The sequence below is a fragment of the Amblyomma americanum genome, chromosome 11 (genome assembly GCF_052857255.1).
Source record: "Amblyomma americanum isolate KBUSLIRL-KWMA chromosome 11, ASM5285725v1, whole genome shotgun sequence".
Lineage (NCBI taxonomy): Eukaryota > Metazoa > Arthropoda > Arachnida > Ixodida > Ixodidae > Amblyomma > Amblyomma americanum.
This window is the reverse complement of record NC_135507.1, coordinates 41,127,263-41,142,702: the sequence shown is the minus strand read 5'-3', so window position 1 is coordinate 41,142,702 and position 15,440 is coordinate 41,127,263. Positions and strand designations below refer to the sequence as shown.

General features: G+C 44.4%; 1 protein-coding gene across 1 annotated transcript; it reads left to right on the top strand.

Moving 5' to 3' along the window:
• The first annotated feature begins 10,166 nt into the window (after nt 1-10,166).
• On the top strand, nt 10,167-15,174 carry LOC144111137 (uncharacterized). The gene is made up of 2 exons (XM_077644292.1): nt 10,167-10,529; nt 14,600-15,174. The coding sequence occupies exons 1-2, from the start codon at nt 10,266-10,268 to the stop codon at nt 15,062-15,064; spliced, it is 729 nt and encodes a 242-aa protein (XP_077500418.1). The 5' UTR covers nt 10,167-10,265; the 3' UTR covers nt 15,065-15,174.
• The last annotated feature ends 266 nt before the right edge of the window (nt 15,175-15,440 follow it).

Genomic DNA, 15,440 nt, shown 5'->3' with positions numbered 1-15,440 from the left:
CGCCGCAAGACGACAAACACAGATTGCACATGAATGGTCGCGAGCCGGACTTCAAAAGCTGCAGCTCGTCGTCACTCCAAGTGACACACTTCGCGTGTACACGTTTGTTGCAGTCGGCACAACGAAAAAACTGCTGCTTACCAAAAAACGGACGGGAGCACAGCACACATGCGTCCTTACTGGGCGCCATGTTGGGGAATAATAATAATAATAATAATAATAATAATAATAATAATAATAATAATAATAATAATAATAATAATAATAATAATAATAATAATAATAATAATAATAATAATAATAATAATAATAATAATAATAATCAATCAATCTTTATTTTTCGGTGCCCAGGAACAACCCAAAGGTCTTGGTGCTGGTACACCATTCACACGCACAAAATGTAAATTTGTCTTCCACAAAGGAAGAGACTCACGGGAGGTAATGCAGCAGTCAAGGCGATAGAAAAAAAGACATAAACTAGGCGTGACAGCAAGCATGAAGCAAAAAAGGGAAAACAAGAAAACAGCGAGAACAGCGGTAAATGAAAACAGCTAGAACAGGCAACAGACATATAAACAACTAATGAAACAATAAACAAAGAGAATGAACGACCGATAACAGCCAAGTACAGCATATAGCAAAATACAAACAAGAATAAAGCCAATACTAATATGAACGAATAAGAAACCTCTGAAATACAAGCTAGAAATACAATCATACACAATAAGAAATGTAATTAGTGAACGCGTTACAGACAATCAGGCGTGAGTACACAGTATTAAAGAAATAACATTAATGAAAACAAGTAGACGTGACGAACAATTAAGGATAAAAAAAAACAATATAATACCAGTGCAAACGCACAAGTGTAGTAAAGTCAAAATGCATGAAAGGGGAAGTTATGTATGAAAAAAAGAGTGCTCAAAGTGGAACGTCACGGACATCCAATATAAAAGAAGGGAGAGAATTTTCGAATATATCAAGGTGAGGACAAAGAGAATTGAACAACTTTTGCATTCTGTCCAGAGGGGAGAGGTAGTGCAGGAGCGCAGAAACTTGGAATGGTCTGAATTCCCTTATGCTCTTTCGCGGTACACGCAAAAGGATACGCGCTAGGAGCTGAGGGCATAGAATGTGACCATGAAGAAGTTTATACAAGAAAATTATATCTGCCCTCACGCGACGGCAGCTAAGAGAAGGAAGCTGCAGTGAGTTACTCCGCCTGGGACGAGAGCTGGAAGTTTTGCAAGAAAACCGATGTTGAAATATGCGTAAAAACTTTAGCTGAACTCTGTCGATTTTTTCACAGTTTGACTGGCAAGTGCCGTTCCAAACAACAGACGCATATTCCAAAAGCCGCAAGCATATGGAGAGGTAGAGCTTTAAGAAAGGAAGTGGGGCTCGAAACTCTCTCGAAAGCCTGCAGATGAAGCCAAGTGTACGCATAGCCCGCAGAGCAATGCGTTTTGTATGAGAGGAGAAGCTGAGGCTGCGGTCGAAAAGTACGCCGAGGTCATTAATTTCATCAACCCTCGGCAGCAGCCTACCATTCACCGAATAAGAGTAGAGAAGACTGTGCGTTTTACGCGTAATTGAGACAACCTTGGTTTTAGATGAATTGAGAGTGAGCCCATTCTTCAAGCACCGATCAGTGAAGGCGGATATGTCCGATTGCAATGACAAGCAATCGTGAAGAATATGTATTGCCTTGAACATTTTTATATCGTCCGCATAAAGGAGAAATGAGGAGTTTTTGACAACGGAGGAAACGTCATTGATAAAAACAGAGAACAGAAGCGGGCCTAATACCGAGCCCTGAGGAACTCCGCTGGTTGGAGTGTAAACAAATGAGGTTTGTTCATTTATACTTACAAAGCAGGACCGATCAAGAAGATAGTTGCGTAGGAGGGCTACAATTGAAACGTCGATCTCAAACAGCAGAAGCTTTTGAAGAAGTAATGAGTGAGTAACCACGTCGAAAGCTTTGCTCAAATCACAGTACACAGCGTCTACCTGACCCCTCTGAAGGACTTCAGCTGATGTATACGTCATAAAAGTCACAAGGTTAGTTGTAGTAGAACGACCTTTTATGAAACCATGCTGATTATGTATGATTAAATGTTTGAGGTGGAAGGAAAGTACTTTGTGCAAAGCTAGTTCAAAAAGCTTAGAGGTTGCACAAAGAAGAGAAATGGGGCGGTAGTTCGAAACATCAGATTTGTTTCCTGATTTGAAGACAGGGAAAACACGCGCCGTTTTCCACACGCGGGGAAAGGCAGAATTTTTCAAACAGTTATTAAATATCGTGGTTGAAACAGGGACGAAGGTACTACTGAAGGCTTTTATTATGGCGGCTGGAATGCCATCAGGTCCAGGGGACAAAGATGGTTTCAAACACTTAAGACTCTCACTCACTTACTTCTCGTCAAGAAGAACGGAATTAGGTGCGCCAGCTGGAAGGCATACGGAATCGCAACGTGGAGATTTGTACACGGAGGGAAAGTGTTGAGCAAAGCCGTCAGCGACATTCCGAATTTCATTTCAATAATAATAATAATAATAATAATAATAATAATAATAATAATAATAATAATAATAATAATAATAATAATAATAATAATAATAATAATAATAATAATAATAATAATAATAATAATAATAATAATAGTCAATCAATCAATCAATCTTTATTTTTTCGGTGCCCAGGAACAACCCAAAGGTCTTGGTGCTGGTACACCATTCACACGCACAAAATGTACATTTATTTCACTACAAAGGAAGACAGTCAGGGGAGGTAATGCAGCAGTCAAGGCGATAGAAAAAAAAGACACATAAACTAGGCGCGACAGCAAGCATGAAACAAAAAAGCGAGAACAAGGATGATGATTATGATGATGATGATGATGATGATGATGATGACGACGACGACGACGACGATGATGATGATGATGATGAAGAAAATAATAATAAATCAGTTATCCGGCCACCATGGCTAGCCACTTCAAGGTCACAGATTCACTTCTTTGTAGTGTATGTTGACCTTGGTGTCCGGCGGCACAGTCATTGGGAAGTCGGGTCACGTCATCGTCGAGGTTTTCTTTGTATCGGGCGTCTTCATGCGGCGTTTAAACTGAGCCACTGCCTGATGTTTCAGCTGTACTTTACGAAGTACAATGGAATAGAATTTTATTAGAATATCGTAATAGAGTTACGTGGAATAAATTAGAAATAGAATTAGAATAGCGTTGACGTGCTACAGCATTCCTCGCACGTATGTTTCTGAAGTGCCCAAGGTGTTTCTTTTATTCTCACAGCCCAAACAACTCCATTCTCGGCGTAACGCACGGCTCAACAAACATAGTCGCACAGAGATCTCCCAGCAAATCGAGATACAACAAACGCATCCCCTATCCTTTCCAGCTTCCTGGTCCCTTCTTTAACTGCGTAAGGCAGGAATTCGTCATCAAGACCTACAACAGTACAGTGTTTAGACGACAAAGGATGCCTCTACGCCTTCGAAGTACACTTCGTTGTTTTGAGGAAAATATGGCCTGGTCAAGCTTTTTTCTTCCGCTTTGAATAATTTAGTCTCAATGCCGTCTACCGCCTCTTGCTCAAATTATTGCTTGCCGAATTGCAGTGCTAAGAGCTTCATATGGCAATGAGTGCGAAAGTGAATGAAGAAGAAACAAAAGCTAATATTTTGTCGTAATCGCCTCTGAAAATTTCGTTGTTTATGCCACCACGCCTTGGCCAACTCCCCATGTGGGGATGTGCCCTGTTCTCAGAAACGTGAAGGGAGTCACCGTTTTGCTTCCTCAATTTTCATTCCGATTTTTCTAGATCTCTCAAAATTCTTGATTTATTTTCACAGACTCCTGTATTTATATTTGAGCCACTTGAGGTAAACCTGGATGACCCCACAGGGGGGCGTCTGCTACATGCAGACGTTGGTGATTGGTGACACCACAGGTTCCTGAGCATCCGCAGGGACATCCCCGCAAGGGGATGATGGTGAACTGTGCACCCCCACAGACCCGAGCACCCGCGCTTAGCCGTGCGTGGCATTGCCGTGTCCGGGGAAAAGGGGATCCTGGCGGTTGAGCCGATGCCCAGCGCTTGGACCTTTAAGGCCTCTCGGCAGAGGCAACACACCACTTTCGCCCCAGCTTCCTGTAGACGGCACCTCCGGCCTGACCCGACCGGGGGAAATCGGCAGTCACCTTTTCCTGTCCTCCTTTCCATCTTTTACTTTCCTATCTTCTTTCTGACTACTGTCCTGTCTGCTCCTCGTTTCCCGGTTTTTTTTTCCTTTCTTCATGGGTGGCTAGGGCTAGCCTTGTGTGGCTAACTACCATGGGTTTCGTCATATTTGGTTGAGGTGTACAGCTGGCGCGGTCAGGACTTGCGTGCAAGCGCCTGTCCCGTCCCCTTGTTGGGCTCCGTGGTGGGTGGCTGGCACCATGGCCGAAGAACATTTTTTTCTTTCCATGGCAGCCTCCTTACATTCAAATGATCGCCCTCTGAAAAAGGGGCGGACCGATGTCACATCCTGGTTTTCAACAAAAAGAAGACAACTTTTCCAAAGTACCACATCGTCAACAGTAAAGAAACAGAAAAGCCAGCCAGACAAATATCCCCGTTCCTTGTTTCAAGAGTTCTTACAGATTCCTTGCGCCCTCAGTACAAAGTCACAAAGTTGGCTAGAGGTGACCTCCTGATCGAACTGCTCGACATTACTGAAATATCATAGCTTGCAAACGTTGAAACTTTTGGCGATATTCCTGTCTCTGTCACACCACACAGATCATTGAACACAGTACGTGGTGTCATCTCAGACAGTGACTTGCTACACCTAACAGAGGAAGAGATGCTTGAAGGACTTTCTCCACAAAATGTAACCAATGTCCATAGAATTACAATCCGCAGAGACAACAAAAAGATTCCAACAATACACCTAGCCCTGACGTTTGCCTCTGCACCCTACGCGACTGAATCGAGGTAGGCTATGCAAAAATCTCCGTTCGCCCATATATACCCAACCCTAGACGCTGTTTCAAATGCCAGAAATTCGGCCACGGCTCCCAAAGCTGCCGCGGCCGTAACACTTCTTCTAAATGTCCCTCAAATAACCACCAATCAGACGACTGCGATCCCGCGCCACGCTGTGCAAACTGCGAAAGCGACCACTCCGGTTATTCATGGTCTTGTCCTGCCTAAAAGAAAATAGGAAATAATTACATTAAATACAAAAGATAATATCACATTTAAAGAGGTAAGAAGGCGTTATGCAATGTCACAAGGCACTTTCTCCTTCTCACCATAGCCGCCGCGGTGACTGAGTGGTTATGGCGCGCGGCTGCTGGCCAGAAAGACGCGGGCTCGATCCCGGCCGCGGCGGTCGAATTTCGATGGAGGCGAATATCTAGAGGCCCGTGTACTGTGCGATGTCAGTGCACGTTAGAGAACCCCAGGTGGTCGAAATTTCCGGAGTCCTTCACTGCGGTGTCTTTTAGCCTTAGTTGCTTTGGGACGTTAAACCCCATAAAACAAACCAAACCTTCTCACCCCACACAAACTTCGCCGATGTGGTGCGCTGGCGTGGCGCACGACACCAGTCTCAGGCACCTGCCAAGCTCACACATAGTGAGGCTGAGGCAGGGCCATCCGCGCCTCCGGCAGATGCAGCGAGGGCTGCAATGGCACCCCTGAAAAAGGGCCCGCCGGCCACCAAGTCGGCAGCCCGTAAGGCTTCCACTGTTCGGGAGAAGCCCACGACCTCCCTGTCCGCGGGTTACCCGCGGAACTCCAACGCCTCCAGTGAGGCGATGGACAGAAGTCAGAGCTCGCCTCTGCTGCTGCGGATGCGGAGCTCTCTTGATCGCAAAAAAGAAAAAAAAAACCCTTAATAACAGGCCTTCAACAAGAAGGGACCTAATGTCTGATTACACCCCCCCCCCCCCCCAATAATCATGGCGTTCCTTGTCTACTGTAACTGCAGTGGAATTCTAAATAACTATAGTGATGCAACAGATATCTTAAATTCTCTATCTCCAGTAGCACTGTGTCTGCAGCAGACCAACTTGGGACCTTCTCATAAAAATTTTGAAAACAAACTATAATGTCTTTCGCCGTGACCGGGAGCAGGCAAATAGGCTCTCTTTAGGCGTTGCTATTGTAGTTAAGAGCGGCGTTGCAACCCATGAAATAAAGCTTCAGACAAATTAGAAAGCCGTTGGAGTCACCGTTCTTAGCTTTAAAACAATTACGGTATGCTCAATATACCTTCCACGACATCTCGCTGTAGCGCTACAAGGTCTAGAGGTAATTCTTAGGCAGCCAGCAGTGCCATGCCTGGTAGTCGGGAATTTTAACGCGCTCTCCTCGTTTTGGGGGAGTGAACACACACTAGAGGTCGGATTTTAGAAGATTTTATTCTGAGCAACAACGTCTGCCTGCCCAATACAGGCGAACCCACATATTGTTCTTCATCCTCAGGAAAGATGAGTTGCATAGAGTTGTCTTTTAGCTCTTCAATCGTTTTTTAACGATTTTAGTGGAATGTTCTTAGCAACCGATGCGGAAGTGATCACCTTCCAGGGGTAATTAACTTTTCATCGACATCATCAATCATTCCAACTAAACCACGCCGTTTGAAGCTGCACTTAGCTGACTGGCCACCGTTTCGAGAAGGGGGCTCTCCGGAGAGAATATTTTCGTATGATCTAAGCATTGACGAACTAAATGAAATTTTTACAACATGTACCACTGCGGCTGTGCATCTAGCTGTTCGACAGTCGTCAGGAGTAGTACGCCATAACCACAAGAGTTGGTATAACCAAGATTGCAGAGAAGCAAAAAAGAAACAGACTAAATTCTGGATAAACTTTCGCAGGTATCCAACGGCCGAGAACCTTATAAGCTTTAAAAAGGCACGCGCAAGAGCACGACATATCCGTCGCAATGCTAAAAAAAACTTCATGGAGAAACTATGTGTCGTTTATAAATACTTCAAAAAAATGTGGAAGCAAAATCCGCAAACTTAATGGAAGCTTTTCTCCTTTCGCAATTCCTTTCCTAACTCCTTCGGATAGACAAACAAGCATTAGTGAGCAGGCCGACAAACTAGGGGAACATTTTGCCACAGTTTCTAGCTCCTCACACTACATACAATCTTTTTTAAAGTACAAGAACACAATTGAAAAATGATTGCCGACAAGTGGCAGTGCAAATAAACATTACAACAAATTAATTACACTACAAGAAATCCGTACAGTACTGTCCGCCGGCCAACAGACAGCACCAGGCACAGATGAAATCTATTATGAAATGCTTGCTCAGCTCTCCGAAGGTGCTGTAGAAGCTGTTCTGAAATTGTTCAATAAAATATGGCAGCCTGGAAAAATGCCAGAGGCGCGCAAAAAGGCCGTGGTTGTGTCATTACTGAAATCTGGAAAACCACCAACTTCGGATGGTAGTTACAGTTCAATAGCACTTACGTGTTGTCTTGCTAAAAGTTTTGAAAGGGTGCTAAATATTAGGTTAACGTTCATCCTTGAGTCGCGCAAACTTCTTGATATCCGCCAATGTGGATTTAAAAGAGCATGCTGTACAAATAACCATCCCGTCCTTCATGAAAATACAGCCTGTGAGGCATTGAAACAGCACTGTCTGGCAGTATTTTTTTACTTGGAAAAACCTTATGATAGCACCTGGAGGTTTGGGATTCCTCGTGACCTCGCGGATCCAGGTATCTGTGGCAGGTTGCCGAACGGTTTGAAAGACTTTCTTTCTGACCATTCATTCCGTGTACATCTAGGTTGCACGGTCGCGAAAAAAATTCATCCAAGAAAATGGCGTACCGCAGGGGTGTATTCTAAGTACCACATTCTTTATCGTAAAAATGAACTCAATATCGCAAATATTTCCAAAGTCCATCATGTATTCCGTATATGTTGACGAACTTCAAATTTTATGCACATCTTCCAGCTTATCAACGTGCAAAAGACAGATATAGCTTACACTGTACAAACTAGCGACTTGGGCAGACCAAAATGGATTTAAGCTCTCTCTGCAAAAACAGTTGCTGTTCTTTTTTCGCTGAAAAGAGGCATGCAGATTGATCCCACCCTGCACTTGAATGAAATTGTTCTGCAAGTAATTAAAACAAGAGTATAAATTCCTAGGCATAACTTTTGACAGAGAGCTCACACTCTTACCCCACATAAACACCCCCATAAGAATCTTACCGATCTCTAAATATATAAAGATACTCTCACGGAAACACTAGGGGTCCGATAGGTTATGCCTTTTACAGATCTACCGCTCCGTAGTACGGTCCACTTTGGACTATGGATGCATTGCGTATGGGTCTAAAAAAACTGGCTCCCGTACAAAACCTGGGTCTCCGTATATCAACTGGTGCATACAGAACATCCCCTATTACAGTCTATATGTAGAAAAAAATGAATCATCTCTTGCAAACAGAAGAACAATGCTTACGTGTGCATATGTCCGAAAATAAGATTCTTACCAAAACACCTTCGTTACCCCATAGTTACCAATAAACGACAATCAATCAAACCTTTCTTATTACGCTTTGAAGATGCATGTCATCAACTGGGGATACTAGAGGCTCTGCCTAAAATTGCCCCGAGACAGGATCTATTGCCGCCATGGCATTGCCTTCCCGCTGCGTGTAACTTCACGCTAACAGAGTTTCGTAAAAAACAAACACCACATGAACACCTACTACAAGAATACTTGGCTTTGAAAGAGAAATATTCAAGGTACATGGAGTTTAACACGGATGGCTCTAAAACAGCGATGTACGTTGGAATTGCCGTAGTACAGGGGAAATGGGAAAAAATAGCAAGATTGCCCAGTTATGTATCAATTTTTACTGCCGAATGTTATGCAATGTGTATCGCTCTGGACAAATACATGAGAACATCGAAAACAGTACACTATACACCGATTGCCTGAGTTTACTCACTGCGCTGCAGTCAAGAAATGCGGTTGAACCCTTAGTAGGCTGCATCATACACAACATAGAAAAAGTCAACACAAGGATATATGATAAGGTTCTGCTGAGTTCCGAGGCACGTCGGCACAGAGGGTAACGAGAGAACAGACTCAGCAGCAGTACGAGCTGAAAATGGTGAAATCAAAAATGGGAACATACCTTTTAAAGACTGCATGAAGCTGATACTTAAAAAATTAAAGAACAAATGGCAGAAAGAGTGGCATAATGAACTGAACAACAAACTACACTTCATAAAACCCACCTTGGGGAAATGGAAGTCATGGAGACACCAGGAACGTTTCACTGAAGTAATCTTATGTCGCCTTCGCATAGGACACACACACCTGACCCAAGACTACTTACTTACAAAAGAAGACAAACCTTTTTGTGAAAGATGCCTAGACCAGCTCGCACTAAACCATATCTTTAAAACCTAGAAAAATAAGAGACAAGTATTTTAGTGATTTTTATAATCAATACATTCCATTTCACCCGGCGCTTCTCCCGAGTAATAATGCAATTGTTGACATTTCTTGTTTTTATTTTTTTACGAGAGGGTGGTTGTTTTAATAAACTATGAATGCTTCGCTTTTCTTTGATTTACCTCAGCCACTTTCTCATTACTGAGAAGGCTGAGGCGTCTATTTCATTAGAAGGGGCATCGACATCCTTGCCGAGCTAAGGATGGATGGCGTCTGAGGTTACCTGACTTTCTTTAAAGCATTTATCATTAACCATTTCAAAAATTTTTCTGCCCTGTACCTTCACTAGGCGGTATGAAATAACATTTTAGGATGTTTACACAACCGTTTTGTTTATATATATAAAATACCGCACAATACAATTTTCTATACCTTGCGTTTCGCGCATGATGGTCTTAGCCGCCTATGTGCCATAAAACCCAACACAGCACAATACATAAACCTGGATGAGTTTTCTCCTGTGTGGATCTGTACCAAACCCTTGCCAATCCCCCAACGGGGGTATGTGCAACCACGTTTGAGGCAACAACAACAACAAGCGATGCCACTACACATAGGCCAATCCCCCATGCGTGTGTGTGCCTTGTTTGAAGAAGAAGAAAGGATACAGTGCACGGAGCACCTGGGGTGAAGAAGAAGAAGAAGGAGGCTCTCGCATCGAGAAGACGAAATCCAGGCCACGCGAATAACGAGAGGGATCAATTTCCAAGCAACAGTTGCCAGGCCTGCCACGTAGACGACCGAGACTGGCCGACCTGATGGCGACCACACGAACGAGGCCGCCTGTGCCTACTCAGGACGAAGAGCTGGAGCTGTACTGGGAGCCTCGGTACCACTCCTACTTTTACGCCGGCGTCATGACGCCACCCACGCGACAGCTGTTCAATTTCCGGGGCAAACCCATCATGCGCCCCACCGATACGCACACCTGGACAGCTGTCCATGTGGAGCCGGCGGTAGCTCTGCCTCGACACCCAGCTGCACCGTCGCCCCGACCTGTCATCATCCATGAAGACGGGCATGTAAGCATGTCACTCCTTTTTCGGTATCGCTGAAGCAGGCACTGAAATTGACTTGACGGCTGTCTTTGCTGCAGATCGAATGCGTGGAGCAGAGAGAAAGGGAGAGAGAGCTTAAAAGAACTACTATTTGGGCTAGATGGTTCATTTCGACCCAGAAAGGAAAACAGTAGCGCCGAAAAAACACACACACATAGAAGAACGACCCAAACACGGCGCACAGTGCAAGGTGTGTCACCGTGCGGCTGAACATTCGGCGGGGGAAAATTGCAATCGTTGCAGAAAGTGCGAACCACGACTTAATGATATAAAGATTCTGGGCAGGAGCGCTGATAGTAAGGCACGAGAGGTTTTAGGGGCGTACCACATCAGAAAAACAGGGAAAAGGGGTGTCAGCGATACATCTGTGAACCTTGTTAAAGCTTAGATTTCATACCTTGAACGCTTTTGTTGATTGCATCTGAGATTTCTGTCTGCGCATGCCTAGATTTTCTTTATATTTGCTCGCTTTTCAAAGAATAAAATAGATAGAGAGAAAGTTTTATTTAAGTAATTCGCAGGAGCCGGTAGGTCGGGGCCTCTATTCCAAAGCTCCGCTGGCGCCACCTGACTTGCGGACTAGCTGGACTATCCAGGCTTGCCGGTCCAGGTTGTCGCTGGTCAGGGCCTCCTCCCACTGCTCGCGTGTCGGGCGTGGCACAATTATTTTGTTCTCTTTTTTGTCCTGGCATTCCCAAGATGTAGGGTAAAGCGTGGGGCTTGTTTTGCACCAAGGACAGTAACTTGGGTATTGTGTGGGTTTGATCATGTGTAAAATGTGAAGACTTGGATATGTGTTTGTATTCTCCAGTCAATGCCAACTGAGGAGGACAGTTGTTTCTGTGGCGGTGAGAAATGTCGTCTTTCTAGCCTAAGGTGTTCTAGCCTGTCACCATACGACCGTAGCTAGGAGACCGTATGGCGGAGACCGCGTGGCGAAGAGAATTTTTCCGACAACTTATTCTTGACTGTTCACGATCTTCTATGTAAACGCTACGTATAACCGAATAGGAGCGTGCTGTGAGTTAACATATAATTCTACTAATGGTAATAGAGACTTGCATCTCTACCGATCTGTTTTGAGGCTTTGTTGTGATTGTGGTACTCAACCGCTCTTAGGGAGAATTTAAAGGGTTATAATAATAACATGAAGTTAAAAAAGGACAGTGGTTCCTGGCGGCGTTCTACAAGGCCGTTTATCCAAGCAGCACAGGGAATCAGCCCAATATGGGGAATGTAATGGCAAGGGCTGATCCTACAAAGGACCAATGTGAAGCCATTTATTTCCAATATTGGGCCAATTACCCTTGCTGCATGGGTAAATGTTGGTCGACAGTGCGCGTCAGCATTCTTATTCCATCTTATGACGAAAAATATGGATGGCTTAATGGAGTTCGATTTGCAGACTTTCAACATACGCTTATTACTTCCCACGTTGCTTACAAACGCATAAGTAAATGCGGAAAGAATAGCATCGAAGCTTGTCGAGGGCATATTATTCCAGCCCCGGTAGAACTTTTGGAAGCTACAATTCATAATTTCTAAATGCCCAGTGCAGTAAAAATTGGCAGTGGCTTAACTTGCTAACCCTAGAATACAGCGAAAAGTTTCTGCACACTTGATTACTCATCGCGTGGCTTCACATCACCCCGTCGGATGCTCTTAAGGTCAAATGTCAAAGGCAAACAGCGAGGTCGACTCAAGGTCAGAAATCAAAGGTCTACCAAAGGTCATGGGTAAAAGTCAGGGGTGAAGGGTTCGACAGCATAACTGAAGGCTGTGCTGAAGGTTGTTAGGTCGTTGTGCTGCCTGCCCGAAGACTGCTTTACCTAGCGTAGGGCAGCTCCTAACTTCAAAAACCTATCACGGCGACTCAAAGAATTTGGCTTTCGCGTGGAGTTTCAGCGCCCGGGACGGCCGCATTTCAGTTAAGGCGAATGGTAAAAAAAAACAATATGCGATGCGATGTCAGCGCACGTTAAAGATCCCCTGGTGGTAGGCATCGTTTGATCCCTTCACTGCGGCTTTGCCGATAGCCCATATGTACTTCAAAAATTTTAACTCCGGTTACAAATACTACTATGATGACCAATTAACGAAGAAAGAGGCTCAAAGGTACAATGCGCCAAAAGGTAAAGTTATATAGTGGTGGCGCATTTATTGGAAATTGGTTGTGTAAAGAAACATCTTCGGAAATCTTTCCTGGCCTGGTGTTCTTTCATCACGGTCTCCTATCTCTGTCTTTAGAATCTGAAAAAACATGTTGCCCCAAGATATATTCTTTCTGAAGAAATTTCAAATTTTTCGTGATGTTTGTTTTGATATATACTACATATTTTCTTTGACTTACTTTGATATTTTCATTTCCTAACCGCGGACGCCATGTTGTAGTGGATCATTTTGGCATGTAATTGTGTTTATTCGAGCTGCACTTCCAATCATTGCCTCCTTCATCGCTTGAGTTTAAAAAATATTGATAGGTTATATATTGATAGGAAGTTATATCATTACTCCAACTTTACACAGTTGTAGCGAAACAAACGTAATTTTTATATTGAAAGTACAGGTACCCTCTCACACTACTGTACACGCCATGACATTAATTCGTGCTCACCCCTGAGACATCAAGCAGCTTGATAAAGACAGGACCTACAGCACGGTGAATGAAATTTTTGTTATAGGCTGGAAAACGTTTTTGATGCGTCATGCAATATCGACCTATGACTCACTAGGCGGGAGTAATTTTATTGTCTGCTTTTTAGTTTGGCTTCGGAAAAATCCAGAAAGAGAAGCATGAGCTCCGACACCGCCAACAAATGGCTGTTTCTACGGGCGATATCTGTACTAGAGTAGTATTTGTCTAGGATATGGTTGATTGATGAATGCGTGCAGTAATTTGAGTTTCTTTTCAGTTCTTCGAAACAGGCTTGCGCTAACATCACAAATAACCTGCGTCTTGGCGAATATTGTGGACCCTAATATGCCTGAGGTATTGGGCGCGTTGTAAGAGCGCAGGCTAGCATTACCGTGTCAGAATAACGTTTATTAGGAGGAATGAATAAAAAATTATAACCACATATTTTAAACAAGCATTTTCTCGCGCTTCATATAGGCTACTTCCCACGCTTTCCTATAAGCTTCTGGCAACAAATTGGGACAACTGACTGAAAACATATCTGGATAGTTGCCTCTATTGTTTATGTTTATGTTTATATGAGAAAAAAGTTTGAAACAAATGGCTGGCGCGATGAATCGCTTCCATAGTCTGCAACTTCTTCGAACACAGTAGCTCTTTTTGAAGGCCTAGTATATTCGTTGGTATTTCGCTTTCCTTGCGGTGCTGTCCTTTGATTTTAGGTGCTTACTCGCGCCTAATATATACGTGCATATGCTGTACCCACGACACAGCTAGTTAAATCTGAGTTTTCATTGGACTTATTGGTGTATTAAGCCACCCAGTATGCAATCATCGCTGCCGGGTTAGGGCGGTAATGGTGAAATAGGGTATTCAGAATTGTCCGCATTGTGGAAGCAATTTCCGCAGCAGCAACACTGCTTTAGTTTGCGATTTATAATGTACGGTAGAATATAGTAGAATTCCTTCTTTTACTTTTTTACATGCCGTGTTATAGGCTCTGCTCGCTCTTCCGATGTCTTTGTTCTATGCGCTTTGAAAGTAAAAAAATAAAATGGTTTTGGGGAAAGAAAATGGCGCAGTATCTGTCTCACGTATCGGTGGTCACATGAACCGCGCCGTAAGGGAAGGGATAGAGTAGGGAGTGAAAGAAGAAAAAAAGAAAGAGGTGCCGAAGTAGAGGGCTCCAGAATAATTTCGACTACCTGGGGATTACCGTACATTGACATCGCACAGCACACGGCCGCCTTTCCGTTTTTCCTCCATAAAAACGCAGCCGCCGCGGTCGGGTTCGAGCCCGGGAGCGTTTCGCCTGCATCGAAACTCGGCCGCCGTAGTGAAAGTAAACTGAATGATATTTACATTCGTGAACGTGCTGGATGCTCAAACACTCGCGCAGGGCCGACGGAGAGAAAGCGGCAAAGGACGCCAGATTTCGTGGAACTTTCTGGACCACCCAGTCAACCGGGACGGAGCCACAGAAACAATGAGCGTCGTCACTAACAAGGGACCAGTTTACACGGCGTTGGGCGGAGGCGTGTGCTGCGCCGTGCTGTTTGTGGTGACGGTGCTTATCTCCGTGTACATCTTGCTCAGAATCTTTGCTGAAGAAGACCGACGCCGCACAACCGAAAGGCGAACGCCAACTCTTGACATCACCACTGAGGAGGAGGACGCTATTCTCACGGTATCTGTCCCTGAGCGCCCTCTGTCCTCGTCATTTGCGACAGCCGCGTCCCCTACTACGGCGTCAAAGACAACAGGTCGACTCCTGGGAGAAGTGGCCAACGACACCTTCTCCGCAACTAACATGTACGGCGCGGAAAGTGGTGCTAACGTGACTCGCGCAATCCGCGGACTTTGAATTGCCAGGATCTACTGATTTCCGAAGAGCATTTCGCCAGCGTTTGGACTCGGAAGCATTGGTAGTGCGGCAGCGTTCAATATCTTCGCATTCACGCAGTTGCCTTGCAATTAGACCGTACTGCCAGTGCCTGAGAAAAAAAAAATATTTTGGCGTGTGATGTCGCTGCAAGAAAAGTAGTCGGCAAAGAAAAACAACAATGAATCCGAGCTGAGCCGACAAGTTTAAACGAAAGTGAGATTACGCCGTGAATAATAAGGTTCTACTGTTTTTGTATCGATAGCTACATTACGGTAGCATTTCGGCCTTCAGCGTCGCGGCGCCGTGGTGGTGGCGGCGCCGCCACCCTGTGATGCGCCGCCACCCCGTGGCTCTG

Coding starts and splice junctions, on each gene's coding strand:
- LOC144111137 (XM_077644292.1), top strand. CDS start 10,266: ATGGCGACCACACGAACGAGGCCGCCTGTGCCTACTCAGGACGAAGAG. Junction 10,530..14,599: donor TCATCCATGAAGACGGGCAT/GTAAGCATGTCA, acceptor ACACTCGCGCAG/GGCCGACGGAGAGAAAGCGG.